Consider the following 21422-nt stretch of genomic DNA (forward strand, 5'->3'; position numbering starts at 1 on the left):
CACTGAGCCTGTACGAGGTGACGGCATGCAGCATGTAATTCAAGTTAACATTGTCCTCACACAGACAGAGCACTTCCATAGGGCTGTATTTAGAGACTCGTCGCGTGCATGGTTTGCATGGAATGGGATCCGCTTTTGACCGCCTGCCCTGGCCGTGTGCTCGGGGGGGGTGGGGGGGGGGAGTCGAAGATCCCGCCACCATAAAAGATTGTCAGATGTTGTCAGTGTTTTTTTAAAGAATGTCAACTGTACTTCAAGACCGAAGCTAACGAAAATGGAAGCATATGACCCTTTTCTTTACTGTTCTCACCAGTTCGCCGTTTCAAAACATACCCCCTTTTTTTTTTTTTTTTTTACAAGGTACTACGAATCAAGCGAAAGCTTTTGAAGTGCGAGAACGTGGGAGACAAAGGAAGCGGTATATTCTCTGCTGTTAATGGGCAAATGGTTCACATTTAGGCCAGGCATTGTGATATGGGGAACACATGTGCCCGTTATCCCAGCGTGTCAGAGCCCTCCTTTTCGGGGGAGATATGATCAAACAGAGCTTGAGATTGTAGTGCAGCCCTACGCTGATGAGCTGGATCCTCCCATAGCCGCCTGAAACAGATTACTCTGCCAGCCTTCTATATATTGGCTACTATATAGTGTGTGAATATATACAGTACAGTAGCTCTCTCTCTCTCTCTCTCTCTCTCTCTCAGTATATATAAGCCTTCTACATGGATAACTGTTTGCAGGACATGTACTGTACTGTATAACATTCCCATGCGTGCGGGTGAAATAATCCACGGGAGGATGAGTCTGGGATGTCTGAAATGTTTATGAAGTGTGCTTATAATAAAAAACAAGTTTAAAAGCGCCCTTGACTTTACCCACGTTCAAGTCTATCTGTCATGCATTTAAACTATATGAGTATAAAAAAATACAGAATAAGATTGGATTGTTCACTTGCCAGGAGATTTTGGACCAGGCTTTTTCAGTGTCGCATATCAAAGCCGCGTACCATGTCTAGAATTACAGCCTCTCAACTGTTGCGTTTTCTACCTACTACCATGAACTTCTGTTTCCATCCCAACGTTGACTGCCCCCCCCCTCGGTTTGTGATCGAAAAAGCCTGTCTCACGTCAACAGGGTTTTTGTTATGCAGCTAGATATGATAGTGACCAAATATAAAAAAGGGGCTATTGTTACTCAAACTGTACTTTAAATACCTCCATGACCTCACCCTAAGATTGTTATGTTCTGTGCCATAACGCTGTCAAGTTCCACCCACAAACAGGACATTATGTGGATCTATGTAGGAGGAGAATGTAAAAAAAATAAAAGCCACAACACGTGTTTAGACACTACACTTTGCACAAGGATGCTAACGCACACCAAAATGCTTTTTAGCGGTGCCTGCCCACGGGAGAGAACTTGAAGAGGGAATCTTGAAACAACAAGAAAGTGGCCGCACATGCCAATAGCCAGAGTGCCAGTATTTTATTTAGGACAGCAGGTAAACAGAATCTAGGATTCTGTCTACCTGCTTCAAGATTCCCTCTTCTAGACGCTACACTTAGCATAAGAGAGCAGAGTAAAGTGAGTGCCACTACAGTGTGTATCACATCTTGACCTTATGTCACTTGGTTTTGTCTTTTTCTTTTTGTCTTTTTCTTTTTTTGGTGCACACATGCATTATGAGGCTATAAAATCTAATATGTTCAATTTCCTGCCATGTGTACATATTGAGCTGCACTTAAATCAAATGTTTTTTTTTCCCCATTTCTTTATTTTTTCTCCCCCTCACAAAAACCACTTATTGACTTAGTAGTGTAACAGTTGCTAATTATTGGGAAGTGCGAGTTAAATGTCATATGTGTATATAGCAACTGTCAAAACAGAGCCCGGCCCCCTGCTTTATTCTTTTTTTGTCTCTTCTTCTTCGGAATGCCCAAAAAGTCGTTATTAGTTTGAGGTCTCCGTTGCTACTACTTTTTCAATCTTAGGTCATTGTCTAATGGTTTCTGGCCTCAGCTGGGTAGTCGGGGAGGGAGCGGTTCTCTGTTAGCAAATACTCTCTTTCCATCGCTGTGTACCGCCACAAAGCTAAACACTTACCAGGCTGTGGTTATAAACAAAAGTACAGTACACCAGCAGGAGTGGTCTCCCAGCGGGACGGACAGGAGGGAGGGAGGCCTGTGTCCTCTTCATTCCATTTTCTAAATGCCTGTTTCATGTTTAACTCTCCCACTCAGCTCTCTCCACCTCTCTCTCTGCCTCTCTGCCTGCCGTTTTCATTCAATCGTGCTTGGCATTATTATTTCAGGGAGGGAACCAGACGGCCACTGTGATTGCTCTGTGCTCCATGAGGGACTTTAATTTAGTGCAGGAGACGTGCCAACTGGCCATCCGGGACGTAGGTGGCCTTGAAGTCCTCATTAACTTGCTGGATACAGAAGAAATCAAATGCAAAGTGAGTAGCCGTGCCAAGAACTGGACCTAGATGGGCCCGCGGGCCCCAAACAGAGCCAGCACTGTGGTGTGCCAGCCTGTGTTTGTAAGCTAGAGAACCACACATCCTCATTGAATCCCCCAGTGCCAGAGAGTGCTGATTTTAAAGACACAGGGTAGCAGTTATCCTCATAGACCTAATGACATCTGTGGGCGCCGGCTAACCCACTTTATTAAGACTTTTCTTGTTCCGACTATTTTTAGTAGGAGGAGGAGAGGGTGAACGTTCAGCTAAGTCTGTGTTGTTATTGCTCCCCTGGCGTACAGATGTTCACCTCATGTTTGCATCAGGGCACAGTTTTTCTTCCCCCCAAGTCTCCGTTTGCTTAACTTGTGTGTGCGTGCGTGTGTGTGCGTGCGTGTACGTGCGTGGCCAGATCGGCTCCTTGAAGATCCTGAGGGAGATCAGCCAGAGCTCTCAGATCCGCCACGCCATCGCCGACCTGGGCGGCCTCCAGACCATGGTGAAGATCCTGGACTCGCCGGTGAAGGACCTGAAGGCGCTGGCCGCCGAGACCATCGCCAACGTGGCCAAGTTCCGCAGAGCGCGGAGAACCGTCAGGCAGTCCGGAGGCATCAAGAAACTGGTGAGTCTGATGTAATGGCACTCTGGTGTACAGAAACACTGTAAACGTGGTGTTGGGCAATGTCGCACAGATGCCTTCTTGCCCCTGTATGCTATACAGCACATGACACGGTCACAACCTTCGCTAAAGCACGTCTCCCGCCGTCCCCCGGTTCTGCACAGTGCCTCGACTAAGAGTCTCTACCTCACACGAGAGCAGGTCCAGGCCCGAAAAACAGATAGAATGTCCCTGACGTCCAACGACCTGCGTTCATGTTTATTGACAGAGGGACCTGTGATTAAAGCCCCCGTGCTTTGTATATTTTCCCCAGCTCACGAATCGGATGTTCTCATGTGCGAGTCACTCGCAAAGGGCAGATTAATTTCACGCTACGGCTACGAGACCACCTTTGAACTGTGCAGCGTGTGTGCGTGTGTGTGTGCGAGCGTGTGTGTGTGTGTGTATATATGTGTGTGTGTGTGTGTGTGTGTGTCTGTGTGTGTGTGTGTGTGTGTAATAGATTTGCCTGCTCTGTCTCACGGGCCAGGAACTACGGATTAAAACACCGACAGGACGGCCATAAGCCGTCACACTGGGCTTCTCAGACCTAACGTCAACATCTGTCCTGACGCTTTTCCACTCCCCGCCATCTCTGGCTTTTTAATCCTGTCAGCCCCCGTGGTAATAGAATTTTAATTACGCCCCTAATCACAGCCAACAACTCTCAGCTATTCTCATCTGGAGACGGCCATTATCGCCCCGGTGCAGCCAGCGGAGATCTCGGAATCCTTGAACGCGAGTCCAATCCAGGTTCACAGAGTTTGCCGTGCTGCAGTGCAGCAGTGGGTGACTGCTGTTTGCACTGCAGGCCTGTTACCGTACGGCTGATTTATTTATACAGTCGGTTGCGCATCATGTCGCACAGCAAACACACCACATCTACAAGCTCACAATGTGTGGAGATGCGACACACTGTGGGCTTGTAGATCTGCTGTTTTGGGTGCGCAGCACCAACGCGAATAAGTATAAACCCAGGCATATTACGTGCTTTGCTTGTCTCTGCGTGCATGTACGGTATGCGAGTGTTTTGCATTCCTCGTCACATTTTGTGCATCGATGTCGGTCCATGTCCGAATGTCTTGGGTTCTTCAGGGGCAGTGGTGGTAGTACTGGTAGTACTAGTTAAATTTAGAGGTACGTCTACTTTGCTGGAGTATTTAGTACTTTTACTTCTACTCCACTACATTTCAGAGGAAAATATTGTACTTTTACTCCACTACAATTATTTGGAAACTTCATTATTATTACAAAACATATATTTACCACACGCCCTATACATTTCGGCCATTTGAAAATAGTAGATCTACAAGCTCACAACGTGCTGCATTGTGAGCTTCTAGATCTGCCATTTCTTTTACGATTTTTTTGACATTTGAAATGGGACATTTCTGTATGAGGAGTACTTTTACTTTTGGCACTTTAAGTACACTTTGATGCCAATACATATATGAACGTATAAACCTTTACATGTAACGGAGAGTATTTCAAGTTAAGTAAAACATTTGAGCGCTCTTCTTGCTCCACCACTGTATATCAGGTGGAGCTGCTGGACTGCGTCCCCGGCGGCGCCCCGGGCAGCGCGGCGCTGAGCGGCGAGCAGGAGAAGGACATGGAGGTGGCCCGCTGCGGAGCGCTGGCGCTGTGGAGCTGCAGCAAGAGCACCCGGAACAAGGAGGCCATCCGCCGGGCCGGGGGCATCCCTCTGCTGGCGCGCCTGCTCAAGTCCCCCCACCACAACATGCTCATCCCCGTGGTGGGCACGCTGCAGGAGTGTGCTTCAGAGGTGGGCGTCTGTGTGGGGGCGTGTATGTGGTGGTATGGCATTGGCGACATGCGGTCGGAATTGTTTTATTTAACACATTTAGACCTGAGGCCGATTAAAAAAAAATAATAAGAATAATAAGAAGAAATGTCTTGTAAATCCTAACAGTTTTCTGAAAAACCTATGTTTCTATCTCAGTGGTTCTCGGAATTATCTGTATTTGGCCGCGGACCCCCATCTGAAAATATGTGGTTCCGGCATGCCCCAGAAGCAAAGATTTGAGTTAAAAACGTTCGCTCTGAAAGAATTTATATAGTCAAAGATTTGCCCCACATTTTCACTATGTTTTAGTGCCGCGCTAAGAGCTTGTAGGTCTGCTATTTTTCAATAGCTAAACACAATGTTTAAAACACCAAAAGGGGTTCCCGTACAGAATGGGTTAGAAAAATAAAAATGTATCCCACAATTTTTTTTCACCCAGTGGCAATTAACTAATGTAATCCTGGGCGCTACACTCCCTCTGCCGACCTGGGGAGAGCAACGGACTGACCTCATGCATGATGAGTCCAAGCTGCTTCTATTCGCCTGACAGTGGGGACTTTCCCCGTTTTGGACGTTGCGTGTGGAAGGAACACGTTATTCCAACGAGTTCCTTTCCCCTCCATCAGGGGCGCCTGATGGGCTGGCCAGGGGGAGGACTTTTTAGAGACCAGGATTACTGCATGTTTTTTGGGAGGGCACCTACCCTAGGGGACACGGGGAGAACATGCAAACTCCACACAGAAAGGCCCTTTTGCCAAACCCCATTGTTTACTATTTCGAAAAACATTTTAAAATGGTGAAAATGTCCCATCTACATTGACACGTTGGGAGCTTGGCTATTTGAACTATTTGTAAATGTTTGTTGTTCAAATTAGTAGAAAGTGCTATGGCGACATGCAAGATTTAGAAGTAGTCCCCTAGGGTTGCTTTTTTCTCCCTAGACTACAACAAATCTCTTTGGCAAAAATAGCCAACCCAAAAACCGTGTTGCGTTGTCAGCTTGTAGATCTACATAGAGCCTTCCTGAATACAGTAGCCGTTCATGTGTTTACATTAGTGAAGTCCTATTATGATGGCTGCATACCGTAATATGGATTACATTTTTCGTCTTTCTCTTACAGAGAAGCTACCGAATTGCCATTCAAACGGAGGGCATGATCAAGGACCTGGTGAAAAACCTCAGCTGTGAAAACCAAGAGCTTCAAATGCACTGCGCCAGTGCGATCTTTAAGGTGACTGTTTTCCTCTAATATTCCCTATAGATGACAGTGCAGCATTTTGACCAGGACTATACAAATACTATGTCGTGTAAAAAGTCGAATGGTTGGTTATGTAGTCCTGTTCCAAAGTGTTCTAATTGGAAGCACATTGTAGCGTGAGCTGACGTTTACACCCCGACATCTCTCTCGTTTTGGCCTCTTAGTGTGCAGAGGACAAGCTCACCCGTGACCTGGTGCGTCGCTACAAGGGCCTTCAGCCCCTGGTGTCCCTGCTGAGCCAGGGGGACAACAAGCTGCTGCTGGCTGCCACCACCGGAGCCATCTGGAAGTGTTCCATCAGCATGGAGAACGTGGCTAAGTACGCCTCTCTGCTCAGGGTCTCAGCTTATTACCTCTCATTAACACACTGACACGCATGAGGGCACACGCACACCTTCGCATACGCACGCACATTGACTTGCACGCATGTACAAACACACACATGCGTGTCAGTCAGGTTGGCATACACTTGCATACATGTGGTGCACACACATGTTCTTGTCTCGCACATGCATTCACGCTCGCACGCGTTAATAAACGGCCATAGCTGGTGTGCTACTGCTGTTTGTTTTGCGTGATGGGGCTGATCATGGAACAGCCCCGTGTTTCGAGGCCTACGTCTGTGTGTTTGCAATTAGCCGGTAACGGATTACCCTGACGTTGACAAATCACTTACATGCGAGCGGCGATCTAATGAGCCTCAATTTTGAAAAGCGGGGGTTAATAGCAATTTAGCATGTGTTCGTCGTGTTTGGAAAATTATGTTTGCTGACTCGCTGCGGTTAGAGCGGGAGCCCTAGGCAAACCGGGTGACTCCTTGAGCGTATTAGAATATCCGTGCAATCACCATCACATGTGCTGCTTTTTTATGGGGGTCGCCCATTGGTTCACATGCTAGTCATCTCACTTTTTCCACCCTCACGCTGTTGTCATATGTCCCTGTCGCTTTACGTCGCGTCTGTTCGAAGCGATTATTTGGCTAATGTTAACACGTCTTTTATTTTTTTGCACAGATTCTATTAGCTTTAATCTTTTACGTGACTGTCTGCCGATGGAATTCGCCCTTTTCCACTGCTAACAACAGACAAAGCAAAGGTGTTGATTTTATAGTCTTCTGTGACGTGTTCGTCGAGGCAGTCCTCTGTCAGTGTGTTGAACAAAAGCGAGCATACTCGAAGGATCAGCCGCGCGACAGCTATTTGCTAATGTCAGAAAAGGCACGCTGACAGAGCCTTTAATCATTTATCATGTATGACAGACGTTTATTTAAGTGTCATTTAGCGCAGTTCCCTCAGCAGTGACATTTCTGGAACGCTCCTTGGGTTTTTTGCGTTCGTGTCAGATGATTTTTTAAGTCAGTAATTTTCCCTCTAAAATAAATAATGCCCTGAGTCCGTGCCCTGGCAGGCCTCTGCCTCTCCAGTGGTGCTGCTCCCATGAAAAGAAAAGAAAATGATTTAACATAACTTATTCTCTCATTCAGTGTGAGGCGGGAGACCTAGAATACAACCCACATCTATTAAATGAATACCGTGGCAACCTCACAATAAATCCAAGGCTTATTTTTCGCAACGGAGCCAACGAACTGATAACACGCTGTCCGTTAATCACTTTTTTTACGATAAGATTGTTTTGAGAGTTTTATAGGTTTACGTTGAGGTACGATTATGTGGAAATGTTTAGCTTCTGAGTTGGGAACGCTATATAATTCAAATTACTGTGGAATTCTAAAAATAACAATAGAAAGGCCAGTAGCTCTCACAAACATCTTTCAGCACGTCATATATCATAACTGACAGAGTGATATCCTACATTTAGAGACTTAAGTCCCCCCCAACTGTAAAATGGATGCCTGTTGCCATATTCAATTTAGTAAAGATCCCATTATAGAAGCATGACAATAACATCTCATTGAAAACGGGTGGAGGAATCTCCTCCTCACAGGCCAAGTTCAATGAGGTTCATGTCACCGTGAACAGCACTCTACACATTTCATCCGTTGTCTGGGTGCGGAGTGAACCTCTCACACTGCCCCTGCCACTGGCCACGGGCCACTGGCTATACTAGACAGCTTTTCATATGTTCAGCCCACTTCTGAACCAAAGTTATTTTTTTAAAGCCGTCAGAAAAACAACAGAAATGGCAACAACTTGGGAACCCTTCTGAGTGCAGCTTGGCATGGCGATAAAACAAGTTAAGTGTGCTATAGCTGGCCATGTGAGTAATATGGCACCTCCGTACACTTGCTCCCATTATGGGCCTGGTGCCCTGCGTAATTACTCATAACATTGTTGCTATGCAAAAAGGCAACGGTAATAATAAACACTCGGAATGATGATAATGGCACCTTTTAACCACATGTAAAACCACAATTGGTGGCACTTCATTTGCGAACATCAGAGGGTATTCAGAAGGTATAGCCCTGCTATCATTAGGACTAATGTAATACTTCACGAGGCACCTAGCTGGGAGAAGCCAAAGGGCCATGACGGTTCACATTTAACTGCTCCTTTCCTGCGTGCTGTTGAGTTTAGGCTGTAGTTCTCTGGACGCCACTCGCACCTGGGTGTGAACGAAGGTGAACCTTGGCCGCCGCTGCAGGAGGCAAACCAGCATGATGTACAGCAAACGTTCTTTATTTTCTTAAAATATCGCCAGTCTACACACTGTGTGTGTTTTTTCTTTCTCTCACAGGGTTATTTGAATAACTTATAAAAATGTCAAGGTCATGCAAAGGCTTGGAATGGCTTGACCAAGCCATTACTGTCGAAAGGGGGAAAGACTGCTAATGGTAACTCGGTCTCTTTGAGCGGCTGTTCCGGGCGTGCGCTCATTTCAGAATCAATCACAGGCTGAGTGGCATTCCGAGATGGAAATCAGTTTGGAATAAACTGCAGTAGTAATGAGCGGGAGAGGGGGAGATTTCTTTCTTTCTTTCTTCCTTTCTTTTTTCATGAAGCAACATTACTGTAACACAGTGCATGGCCCATAACAAAAGCCTGCATGCTTCTGTGTGAGTGATCTCCAGCCTGGTCTGGACAGTATAGGGCAGGGGGAGAGACCTACTGTGCTAGCAGCAGCAACAGCAGCAGCATGTGTTAGCCATTTTACTGATTAATGATGCATCACAATGAGAGATGATTGATGGCCAGAAATATAATTACATTCATAACCGAAGTGTGTTTGTTTAAAGCGGCCATCGTTTAAAGGCCCAGAAGCTTGTGTTGTCCATTAGACTTGCGGCATTAAAGAAAGGATTTGGAGTCTGGGCAGAGGTTATTCTTTAATGAAAGGCCTTTATAAAGAAGCCAACCTTGGAGTCATCAGAAGCTTACTGTGTACATATTTTAATGTAGAATAGATATATGGCCTCTTGCACCCATATATCAAGGCGTTAGGGACACACACGAGTAGTGTAAAAACAAAACAAAAAAATAAAGACTTATAACAAAAGAGTGAGGGAATATCTTTGCAATGGAAAGTCGTGACTGCCAAGTTTACCGGCCTTGTTTGCCAGCACAATAATGTTTTGGGTCAAGATTGTGGGGTTCGCTTCCAATTAGCCACTACCCCTCTGTCTTACCTCTGTTCCAGCCCTATGATGAGCAGACCATAATTACACATCCAAATGATACATCTCCTTACCTCACATTCTGTCTAAATTCTGTCTTCGCTCACTCCAGAGTTATTCCCTGTTCTGCCATTTTGGAATCACTCGATGCGTTTAATACACTGCAGGTCACCTCTAATGCACGAGTCGGTTTGAAATGTTTTCGAATCCCGTTTTCTCTGCTCCGGGTCCCTGAAATGATGCCTTTCATTCACCCGGGGCTCTCCTAAACACACTGGCTGGCATAGAGGGCAGCGTTTTAGCTCTCTGCACCATCAGTTAACTCATTCAGGACGGGAACCCCTTTTGGGGTTTGAAGCATTATGTTATACTTTAGCTATTGAGAAATGGCAGCTTGTAGCGTGGCAAGCTTGTAGATCTGCTATTTTTGAAAAATTGGGAAAATGTGGCGCAAATCTTTGAATATATATATATTCTTTCAGAGCGGAAAATTTCAACTCAAATCTTTTGGGGGGTCCCTGGAACTACATATTTTCAGATGGGAGTCCGCCGCCAAATACGGATAATTATGGTGGACCTTGACATGGAAAGGTTGACCACCACTGACATAGAAACGTAGGTTTTTTGAAAACCTTTAGGATTTAGAAGACATTTTTTTTAGAATCTGCCTCAAGGTCTAAATGGGTTAAAGTGTTACAGTAGCAGATGAATGGCAGAAAGAGAAGAAGACAATCAATCATTAAAAAAAGGCGCCGCTCCAATTCCTGCAAAGCCAAACTGTGGTTCTTGGGTCTTCCGAGGCTTTTAATAACAGCTTCCAATTGTATGAGACCCAGTGTTTGGAGGACGGGCTGCTCGAGGCAACTGCTGCCATCACGTAATTAAGCGGGTTGGGATTTGGGCTTTTAGAAAAATAGACATAACTTAGTCGTTCATTTATCAAAAGTTATGTGCGAGATTACAAGATAATTCTACCATAGTGCAATGCAGATGGCACTTCGGTGGCCGCATAGGAAAACCATTGTTTTCTCTTTTTTTTCCCTCTGTGAATTTCACTTTGGCAGACATGCTCTTCATTAGCAGGGTTTTCACTTGCAAGAATACGCTGTGTTTCAGCGGACCCTGACCGAAACCAAATGACCTTGGACACTTTCTACAATGGTCTACGGACCCGGCCTGCCAGCAACCGTAACCGTGAATAAAAGCCGCCGTAGAACCTAACCGTACATCAGAGGTTTGTTGGGGTTTTTCTTTTGCAACCGCACTATATCCCTCTTAAATGTTTACTGTAGTTTACTGCTCTTATAGGGCTGGCAAACAATGCAATATTGCAGCAAAACAGAGAGTGTGCGTTGCCAAGCCACAGCTGAACCTCGGTCATGCAAAGTACATGTGGGGGCGCTGCGAGGAGCCGCATGGGAAAACTGCCTCTCTGCTACTGTGTCAATGATCTGTGCCAATGCCAGCCGACGACCTACACAACCCAGTTCCTACACTGTTGTTGCTGCTGCTGCTGCTGTTGCTGTTGTGTGTCATGCGGCCAAATGGCACCATTTGTGGCTGTTTACTGATTCTTTGTCAGAGAACCTATGAATTATCTGTATTATATGTTGGGGAAAAAAACCAGGACATTTGCAACTTTACTAGTACACTCGGGGAAAGATATCAACATTCCACAAGACAAACATTTGGAACGCCCGCCTTATCTTTAAGTGTTGTAAAACGTCGTAAAAAACTTGCAGTTGAGAAGGAAACGAGGGCTGTCCACCCCAGCTTGCCAACTCGGACGGCAGGCTTGTCAACATGCGAAGCCATCAGGCGCTCTGTGCTGGCACTTGGTCGCCTGGCTCCGCTTTGCTCGGGGCTCACAAGCCTCACTGTTGGCGCACCTGCCTCGTTCTTAGGAGATATAAAAACTAAAAAGTCATGCATGCAAAGCAGCTTTTTGTTCAGTTGAGAGCGAAACAAATGGAGCGTTCACCTCCACCCAGCCCATCCTTCGTCTTCAGTATAACACCAACCACCCAGAGTATTTTGACAGACGTCTCCATCAAAAATGTAAAAAGAACCACCGCTCATCCGCTGAAAAAACTTAAGAGAGGTGCTGGAGCCACAAAGGGAACATGAGAAAAATAAAGGGAATCTCCGCACACTCAGATCTGCGCACAATCAATGTATTTATTTAGCAAGCTTTCGGTCTACTGACCTTCTTCAGCCTGAAGAAGGTCAGTAGACCGAAAGCTTACTAAATAAATACATTGATTGTGCGCAGATCTGAGTGTGCGGAGATTCCCTTTATTTTTCTCACAGACCTCTCCATCAAAATAAACGATACCTACACAAATTATTTCTAGACCAAATAACCCACACAGGTGGTCTTGGGAAGGTCTAGTCCAGAACTGACATTGCCACAACTTGACTTGTGAGAGTATAGAGGGTATGCACTTGCATAAATCGAGTGGCAAAGTGAGTGACAAAGTCTGTTTAATATTGTTTAACGTCGTTTAATGCAGTACAACTTTTCTGTTTGGATGAATGGGCTGTCAAGGCCGAGAAGCAGTTTTTGCCACTCAGTAGGCGTTCCTGCATAACTTCCGGGTTTGATGATGATGTTACTCTATAAAGGCTGACTCACTGACACCCCCTCTCCTTAAGGTTCTGAATCACTGACACCCCCTCTCCTTAAGGTTCTGAATCACTGACACCCCCTCTCCTTAAGGTTCTGAATCACTGACACCCCCTCTCCTTAAGGTTCTGAATCACTGACACCCCCTCTCCTTAAGGTTCTGAATCACTGACACCCCCTCTCCTTAAGGTTCTGAATCACTGACACCCCCTCTCCTTAAGGTTCTGAATCACTGACACCCCCTCTCCTTAAGGTTCTGAATCACTGACACCCCCTCTCCTTAAGGTTCTGAATCACTGACACCCCCTCTCCTTAAGGTTCTGAATCACTGACACCCCCTCTCCTTAAGGTTCTGAATCACTGACACCCCCTCTCCTTAAGGTTCTGAATCACTGACACCCCCTCTCCTTAAGGTTCTGAATCACTGACACCCCCTCTCCTTAAGGTTCTGAATCACTGACACCCCCTCTCCTTAAGGTTCTGAATCACTGACACCCCCTCTCCTTAAGGTTCTGAATCACTGACACCCCCTCTCCTTAAGGTTTGAATCACTGACACCCCCTCTCCTTAAGGTTTTGAATCACTGACACCCCCTCTCCTTAAGGTTTGAATCACTGACACCCCCTCTCCTTAAAGGAGAATTCCATACTAAAAGGCTTTCTTACCTTTCTTTGTAGTTGTTACGTCCCCATCAAAGAGGTCCAGGTGTTATTTTGTGCAAAAGCTCCTTATTGGCTATTTCCCCTACCATAAGCCCTAAATGAATTGCATTGAATTGAATGGGATGTATGGGGTGTTGTGCTAATTTGCTTATTTCCATCGCTCAAAATTATAATTTCTTTGTATATATCCTCTCTTCATAATGTAAATAATAACCCAAGCGGCACACTTTACTACTTATTTCGATGGAAATAAGCGAATTAGCACAACACCCCATACATCCCATTCAATTCAATGCAATTCATTTAGGGCTTATGGTAGGGGAAATAGCCAATAAGGAGCTTTTGCACAAAATAACACCTGGACCTCTTTGATGGGGACGTAACAACTACAAAGAAAGGTAAGAAAGCCTTTTAGTATGGAATTCTCCTTTAAGGTTCTGAATCACTGACACCCCCTCTCCTTAAGGTTTCAGGTACTGACACCCCCTCTCCTTAAGGTTCTGAATCACTGACACCCCCTCTCCTTAAGGTTTGAATCACTGACACCCCCTCTCCTTAAGGTTCTGAATCACTGACACCCCCTCTCCTTAAGGTTTGAATCACTGACACCCCCTCTCCTTAAGGTTCTGAATCACTGACACCCCCTCTCCTTAAGGTTTCAGGTACTGACACCCCCTCTCCTTAAGGTTTCAGGAGTACAAAGCCCTGGAGAAGCTGGTTGCTCTGCTCACAGATCAGCCTGAAGAGGTGCTGGTCAACGTGGTCGGCGCTCTGGGGGAGTGTGCCCAGGTTCCTGCCAACCGAGACACCATCCGCCAGTGTAGAGGCATCCGGCCTTTGGTCAACCTGCTCACTGGAACCAACCAGGCAAGGATTTTACTTTGCTACTTTATTTGTTTATGTAATGGTACAGTGCACATACAAGAAATTAAAACATCACAACAACATGACACAAACAGAAAGTAAAACATTTAACTCTCTTTCTCTCACACACATACACACACACACACACACACACACACACGCGCACGCACGCTCGAATGCACAGGCGCGCACACACACATACACTTGAACATCTATCTGAAAACCTTTTGGCTTATTGTTTGTTTTGTCTCTCTCTCTCTCTCTCTCTCTCTCTCTCTCTCTCTCTCTTCCATTGTTCATATCATCAAGGCACTGCTTGTGAATGTGACGAAAGCGGTGGGCGCCTGTGCCACAGAGATGGAGAACATGGCGTGAGTATCTCTCCCTTCAAACATACAGAGCTAGGCGAAGGTTACACTGCTCTCTCTCTGCCACACACTCGTATGAACACACACAGCAGTGTTTTCCCAAGTAATTCTTTAATAGATGACCGGCGGCTTACCTAGAACATTACTGAACTAGGTCCAAACATATAGTCCTGTCTGTGTAACAGGATCATGTGTTATGACAGGACAGTGACATAATTTCCCAGATCAAAGATGGTACCATTTAAGTCACCACATCCCAATATTATAAAATTAAAACGGTTAAAACAGTTATTTTAGTGTGTAATTACACAGGTAGGGTCCTCTTTCATCCTCGGCATAATGACAGATTTTAAAGGTTTTGTTTATTGTACCTGCTGCGAATGAATATGCTTGTGGTTGGAGCCCCAGTGTTTTACTGTAGCTCCGCGGTCATTGTCAGGGACGGAGGTGGTCAGGGGAGCATAACTTAAGGCCCCGTCCAAGACCTCGTGTGCTGGAAAAAGCACAGCGAACATTACACTCCAGTCCATGTTCCTCCTCTCGCGCGGCCGCAAGCACTGCACAACACTGCACCGTCCCCATCTGAATCTAATTGTTTTTTATGGGGTTGTTATGGACTCCGGGACCCTCCTTAATTAACACTGGACACAAGTCGATGCTTGCGCGTCTGAGTGCACGCTCTGAGCTGGCCGTTAACACTATTGTGTGTGTCAGAGTAACGCGCTTGTGGGGGGAGTGGAACCGCAGGGGTGCAATAAAAAAAAGTCCAGCGTGTTTGGACAAAATAAGGCTGTCTCAGCCACTAACTGCGGGAGATTCAGCTTCAACAAAGAGAAGTGTTTTACAGTCAGCCTGATCATTCCGCAGTCGTGTTCCCCATGTTTTCTCACGACATGTATATTTAGGCCAAGGCCTTGTAATCTTTAGGCGTTTACACTTAGCTGTGGACAGAAAGTTGCGACTTCCACAGGGGCTTTTTCGGCATCTTGTGGCAAAGGGCTTATTTTGAGACATGAACGTGTACAGTCATTTGCTAAGCAATTAACATAACTCACATTTGATTGTTTCCTGCCCGGGTCCAGTGTTGTCATTTTTGCTTTTTCGATTGAGTCGTTTAGTTTGCCAACAAACGATGATGACAATGTTTGCATATGTGTTGTGCTGCTACAACAGTGACAAAATTCCAATCTCAACGCACCACCTGACAGTATGTAAGTACAGTATGCCAGCAAAAGCGTTGGCTTGCATTGCACAACTGTCCACCCCCGCTGCAGAAAAAGACTGCATGGCGGCTGCATGCTCCTGCCAATTAGTTGCAGTTTACATCTCTGTTCATGCTCATATAATGTAGTGCAGACTTTACAGAAGGCATCAATTGTAGTTTTAGGCAAGCTCTTATTGCCTCTCCCATGCACTCACGCACTTACCAGGTGACATCAATTAAGTCTGTGATGGTTCAGGGCTTAGGCCTTAGGGTGGACATTGGGATTGACATATAAACCTATTAAGCAGGATGTTGGATTTATATAAGAAGAAGTGAAAATTTGCCTCTCCAGCCACGGCTTTTGCCCGTGGAGGCCATTTGAGCTTTGTCCACCAAATTCATTCAGTTCATCTCATGAGTCAGTGGGTGTTTTTGCCAAATTTGAAGCAGGAAGTATTGTGTTCACAAGGTTGGGACAGACGGTTGTACTGTACATTACAGAATACGGACAGACGGACTACCCGAAAACATGATTACTTCAGCTTTCGCCAGCGGACAAATCTGTGTAAAACTCTGTTTCCGTTCGCTGCACTAGTGAGTCCTTCCTACAGGTCCTTGCCGTCAGGTAAAAAGAAGTGGCTGGCGACATCATGTGTAAAGAAGGATTCATGTGGTTGTCTACACCCTTCCCAAGACCAACAGTGAGGGGGTGACAGGGACCGCTGTAGACTTGGGGCGGTTTGGCAACTCCAACATTGGGGAGGAAATGGGAAAAAAAATTACACAAATAAAACAATGTTTGTTTTCTTTTCCTCGACCGGTAAGACCAGCGCAATTTAATAACGTAGCGTTTCCTTAGACAGACAAATGCCCGTGTAGCTACACAGAGAGGAACATGCATCGCTGAATGCCTCCGGGGTTCTGCGGTCTCCCCTCGCCAATCCATCACTGTCAGCTGCATCTTCATCCTCTTAATGGGTTTCATACCTGCTTCTTTGGGAGGGACGGAGGGCCTGTACAGTATTTTGGCGGCCTCGTATAGTATTTTGGCGGCTTGTATTTTGGCGGCTTGTATTTTGTTTCTGTTTTTCGCCGGCTGGTTTTAAGAGGCCTCTGCGGACTGGAACCTTGTGTTATGACACCCCCTCACAACCAGACCCCCCACCCCCACAGCCCTCAGACTGATTTATGCGCAAACGGAAGACAGATGGCGTGTGTGCGTGTGCGCACGTGCGCGTGTGGGGGACGTCACGTCTCCGCCGAGTGCTCGCTCGTTGCCAGTCACGGAGATACCGTGATTAGGGAGTGTTTAAGCAATTATGACAGCATTCAATGTCGGCCTTGTTGGTGGAAGCACACATGGGGAACACGTTACATGTTATTTATACCAGACAACGGGCGTACTGTGGCGTAATTCTTTTTGGGTTCCCAGACTCCCGACTGCAGCCCCCCGACTACAGTCATGTATGCGAGCATGAAATACTGCTCGCGCTTGAGTAAACTACGCTCGGAACCAATGAAATATAGAGAGACCTGTCTCTTGCTCTGTTTGATTTGGAGAGAGGTCCCCACTCTCTCTCTCTCTCTTTCTTTTTTTTTCTTCTTCTTTTGCCCGGGTTGAAAAACAAGCCCACCACCATGGTATACTATACAGTATGAGTTTGTCTCAGTTACTAAATATAAATGCATGTATGGACTAGTACACATGCGCGCACACACACACACACACACACACACACACACACACACACACGTACACCATGTAAACCTGTGGCCCCTGGCATCGCTGGACTGGGCCGACAGTGGGTGAGCTTCAGGGCTATAGCAGAGGAGAACTGCAGCCTACAGGGATCAAGGCGGGCTGTGATGGAAAGCCCATGTTTTAAATGGATGGCTCCTTTGATCCGGCTCAGTAACGGCTGTTCAAGGCCTGCACTCAAGCATGCCGATATGGTCAAAGAACACTTGAGAAGAAATGGCCGTGATAATAGGCACACTCACAAAGAGAAAAGAATGAAATAACGGTTGAACACTGACTGACTGTCCTGAGTGTTTGATTGGTAGTGTCAGAGTAATGGCTGTGTTCTAACGCCGTGGGCTCGCGGTCAAGTCATTCTTATGGTTTTACGTGTTCATTACTTTTCTTTAATCTCCCTCCTCTCCACTCCCCTCCCGCTGTCTCTCCATTTCTGGTTCCAGGATCATTGACAGCCTGGATGGAGTACGTCTGCTCTGGTCCTTGTTGAAGAACCCCAATGCAGATGTGCAGGCCAGCGCTGCATGGGCCATTTGTCCGTGCATCGAGAATGCAAAGGTACAAGTGAAACGCCGGGCACTTTTCACTCGTCTGCAACTCCAAGCACATCTGTCTTCTATAGTTAAATTTTCTCCTCTGTCTGTGCAAGTGACGCGGGCACACGTGTGCACTGTAAATTAAATGAGTCTGCAGCAGTTCCTGTCACTTCAAGGATCATGTGGGCAGGTTTGTACTCGCCCCAAGAGAAAGCCATGCTTATATCGGCGCTCTTGTCTCCAAAGCCTGCAACCTCTACAGCCTTGCTACTGAGAGGGTTTCACAGGGGCAGAGTTGTGTCGGTGGAGGGCTTACATGAACCCTGGGGCTAATACGAAGCAGAGATGCCTCCTTAGTCCTTGGCACACTCGTGTCAAGGAAGCAGGCACTGGGGGAAGAGAGAGATTCAGAGTAATATCCTGTTGCACGGCTTCTGATTCCTCAGCTGAAGAAAAACCTCCTTAAACACACTAAAATCATCAACTGTTAAGGGAGAGTATACAAATGGAACCAATTGGACCCTTACGCCTGTGGGTCTATTTGGTGGTATTTGTACACTCTGAGATAACTAACCTAACCCTATAACTGAGGATTTTACCGTGTACAGAGGAACACAAAGCAGGCAGCAGCTTCGCATCACAGCACACTGGGTGACAGACGGCCTCTCCTTTAACCCCGCCGCAGGATGCAAGCCGCCGCTAAGCACACAGAAAAACAGGCGCTCGCAAAAAAAGATTAAAAAGGTCATCGTGTCCTCCTAAATACCGCTGTCATCGGCCGTATGCAGCATGTCTACACAGGAAGTAATAATCATCTTAAGTTTTTGTCATTTTAAATAGAACAACTGTTCGAGGAGCCTAGATGAAAGCTGCTAATAGAAAAACAGATGTTGGGTTGGTGTTCCTGTGTAATATTATCACATATTCCCTTTGATACTCTGCCTTCTGCTATGCCCCCTCAAAGTCTCCCGTCGCATGGCCCCACCTTTCCCAGCGTGTGGCCTAGCATTACACAGCGCTGGTGTCAATCAGCTCTCATTTCAGTCAGATGTCAGTGGGCCTTTGATCCCCAGAGAGCTTGTATAATTTCCAAATACAAACGCAACGTATGTTCTATTAGATTATCGCCGTGATTAAGGTAAACAGCTTGTCAGTGGGGACAATCTGGTTAAGTTTAAACAGATATATTTGGCCCAGGCAGGTGTCTCGGGATTGGAGCCTTTTTCACTGGTGGCTGGAATTTCTCCGCCCCAGAAGTGTGGCGAAAAATGATGTATGGCAACCATATGGGAGGCACCGGAGGACGGCGGACCACACTATTGAACACTAACAAAGTTTGACAATGTTTGTCTGGACGTCATCGTGCCAATTCTGAGGGAAATGCATGTACATGCTCTTCGGGTGATTTTTCGGAGATGGGGGCAATGACAAGAGCTAAACAGCGCTGCTTTTTTTTGCCCGTCGAGCCGGGGAACCTGATACAGCCGCCTTGGTGCAGTAGTTATTTAGATAAAAAAAACAAAAAAACATGTGGTTTGAGTTAGCAGCTCCAGCGTGGATTTATGAGAGACCCATGCTATAAATGCATCTGCTGGATGCTCCGTACAACTGCCCCCTCCGAGTCCACACACACACACACACACACACACACGGACAAAGGCAGCTCTAGCACGGGCCACTCTACTTAAATCCACATATCATTATTCACATACTGTAAGTGCTTATGGGTCAGTCAATTAGTTTTAGTTTGTGGACAATAATGAACTTTGGATGCCAGATTAGTTTTTATTTTTTTCTCTAACATAGTGCATATGTATGCTGTACACTAGGCCTGATTGCATGAGAGAAAGGCACAGACACGCTTGTTCTAGCCCAGGCCACTCTACTTAAATTATTATTTAAGTACTGTATATGTGCGGCAGTCAATTATGTTTTGTTTTTCATTTTTGTGGACAATATGAACTTTGTATGCCTGATCTTTTTTTTTTGTACAGAGTACAGTACCTGGGTATGCTGTACATGGGCGGATCGTGGTTTTAGATGCGGTTGCCGCGGGTAACCATAGTAAATAAATTACTCAATTGAATTTAATCGCTACATGGCTGATTTGCAAGAGAAAAAGGGCCACGTTAGCTTTCTATGACAGACTTCTATATATGCCTCCCACCCCTGATCAGCTTAAAATCACGATGCAACAGCGGATGATGTGTTTCTGATTGTAAACGGGTAAGAGGACTACAGACTCGGGGAGCCTGGGTGAGAGATGCCTTTCCGTGTGCAGCCTCATAATGCTGTGGTTTTCATAGATCTGGGGGCCAGTCCAGCTCCTTGAAAGAGATGCTGGCTGGTCCGCCGCAGCTGGTGGCTTGAGAGCACTTCCTCTGTCGCTGGGACTCCCGGCCTGGCCGTCATCAGTATTCCTGAGGAAGGGCTTCCTGTGCGTGTTGCGGCTGGGGTGGGGGGGTGGGGGTAGGGGGTCAGGCTGCTTGCCCCTGGGCCCCTGCGCCCATGCAGCACACGCCTCATCCTCTGGCACAGCATCACAGAACCCATAGACCCCTGTATACTGCTGGCCGCATCTCAGCTCTGGTGCTCTCTCTCCGTTGAGTGAGAAGAGCACATCCCAGCTCTCCCAAAGTATAACCCGTACAGAAAAACCACACATCGAGACCTGGTCTTTGTCAACAGTGCATTTCCTGAAATCCCTGTCGACGGCGGCCGGCCTATTTTAAAAGGGCTGAGGACGAAAAAGCACAGTACACACGTCGATTAAAAAGCACAGTACACACGTCGATTATCGTGTTTACTGTCCTGAATCGCACTGTGTCATACGTCAGTATTGGACATTTAGATTGATGTTGAAACGGACTCAAATTAAGCGTGCTTTGTGATTTGACTTTCACTCATCTATAATTTCATGCTTTTGGGAGAAAATTAAATCTGTGCTATTTTCATAGCATTGAACATTACAGAGTCAGCCACCTTTATGTATTCCTCCCTATTTGGCGGGCTGGCGATATGGCGGAGTTGTGATTTAAAACAGCGGCCGTGATGTGCCAAGCCATACTAAAGGCAGTGTCCAGTGCCCACTTCTTCCGCTGTGGTTCCCTCAGCACTCGCCACCAGCCTTTTGGCGCGGAAAGGCACGGCCTCATAAGTGGCTGAGAGTCCTGTGGTACCCACAAGGCATCCTGGTGCCATGAACTCCACAAGTCATGAACCAATCGTCACACTGCGTCAGGTCGGGGCACAAGCTTTGAATGCCATTACTCTAAAGCTCTAATGCTATGTTCCATGTGACAAGTTGAGGGTGAGGAGACGACAACAGCTTGACAGAGATGTCAAAAGACACTCGTCCCCATGTCGTACACAACCAACTGACAGCTCTGCTACAGCGCGTTGAGACATCCCTACACAGATTGGAACAGAGTTGCTGCGCATGCCTGATGATGGATAGATCGGGACAGCCTTGCATTGATGACAGCCTTTTTCCATTTGGTGTAAAGCAGTGTAGAGCCGTGGCTCTGTACCGTACCTCTCTGATTGGACTGCAATGATGGGACTTTAATTGTTGCTTGGCCTGATGAAAAGCCCCCTCTATTTTCTTTACTTGTATGTGTCTTTTGTTTTCTCCGCTTAGATGCCCTTGC

The 21422-nt window shown here is 46.4% G+C and overlaps 1 protein-coding gene across 1 annotated transcript in view; it reads left to right on the forward strand.

Annotated features, from left to right (window-relative positions):
- odad2 (outer dynein arm docking complex subunit 2) overlaps positions 1 to 21422 on the forward strand; it is a gene marked incomplete at its 5' end in the record, with an annotated part of 82510 nt that overhangs the window by 16955 nt on the left and 44133 nt on the right. The window contains 8 exons of the mRNA XM_080793777.1: positions 2312 to 2458; positions 2874 to 3083; positions 4660 to 4905; positions 6048 to 6158; positions 6350 to 6504; positions 13731 to 13911; positions 14218 to 14279; positions 17680 to 17794. Of these exons, the coding sequence (XP_080649903.1) occupies positions 2312 to 2458; positions 2874 to 3083; positions 4660 to 4905; positions 6048 to 6158; positions 6350 to 6504; positions 13731 to 13911; positions 14218 to 14279; positions 17680 to 17794 (1227 nt within the window). The remainder of the gene's footprint in view (positions 1 to 2311; positions 2459 to 2873; positions 3084 to 4659; positions 4906 to 6047; positions 6159 to 6349; positions 6505 to 13730; positions 13912 to 14217; positions 14280 to 17679; positions 17795 to 21422) is intronic.

This window comes from Protomyctophum bolini (assembly GCF_963924005.1).
Source record: "Protomyctophum bolini genome assembly, chromosome: 21".
Classification (NCBI taxonomy): domain Eukaryota; kingdom Metazoa; phylum Chordata; class Actinopteri; order Myctophiformes; family Myctophidae; genus Protomyctophum; species Protomyctophum bolini.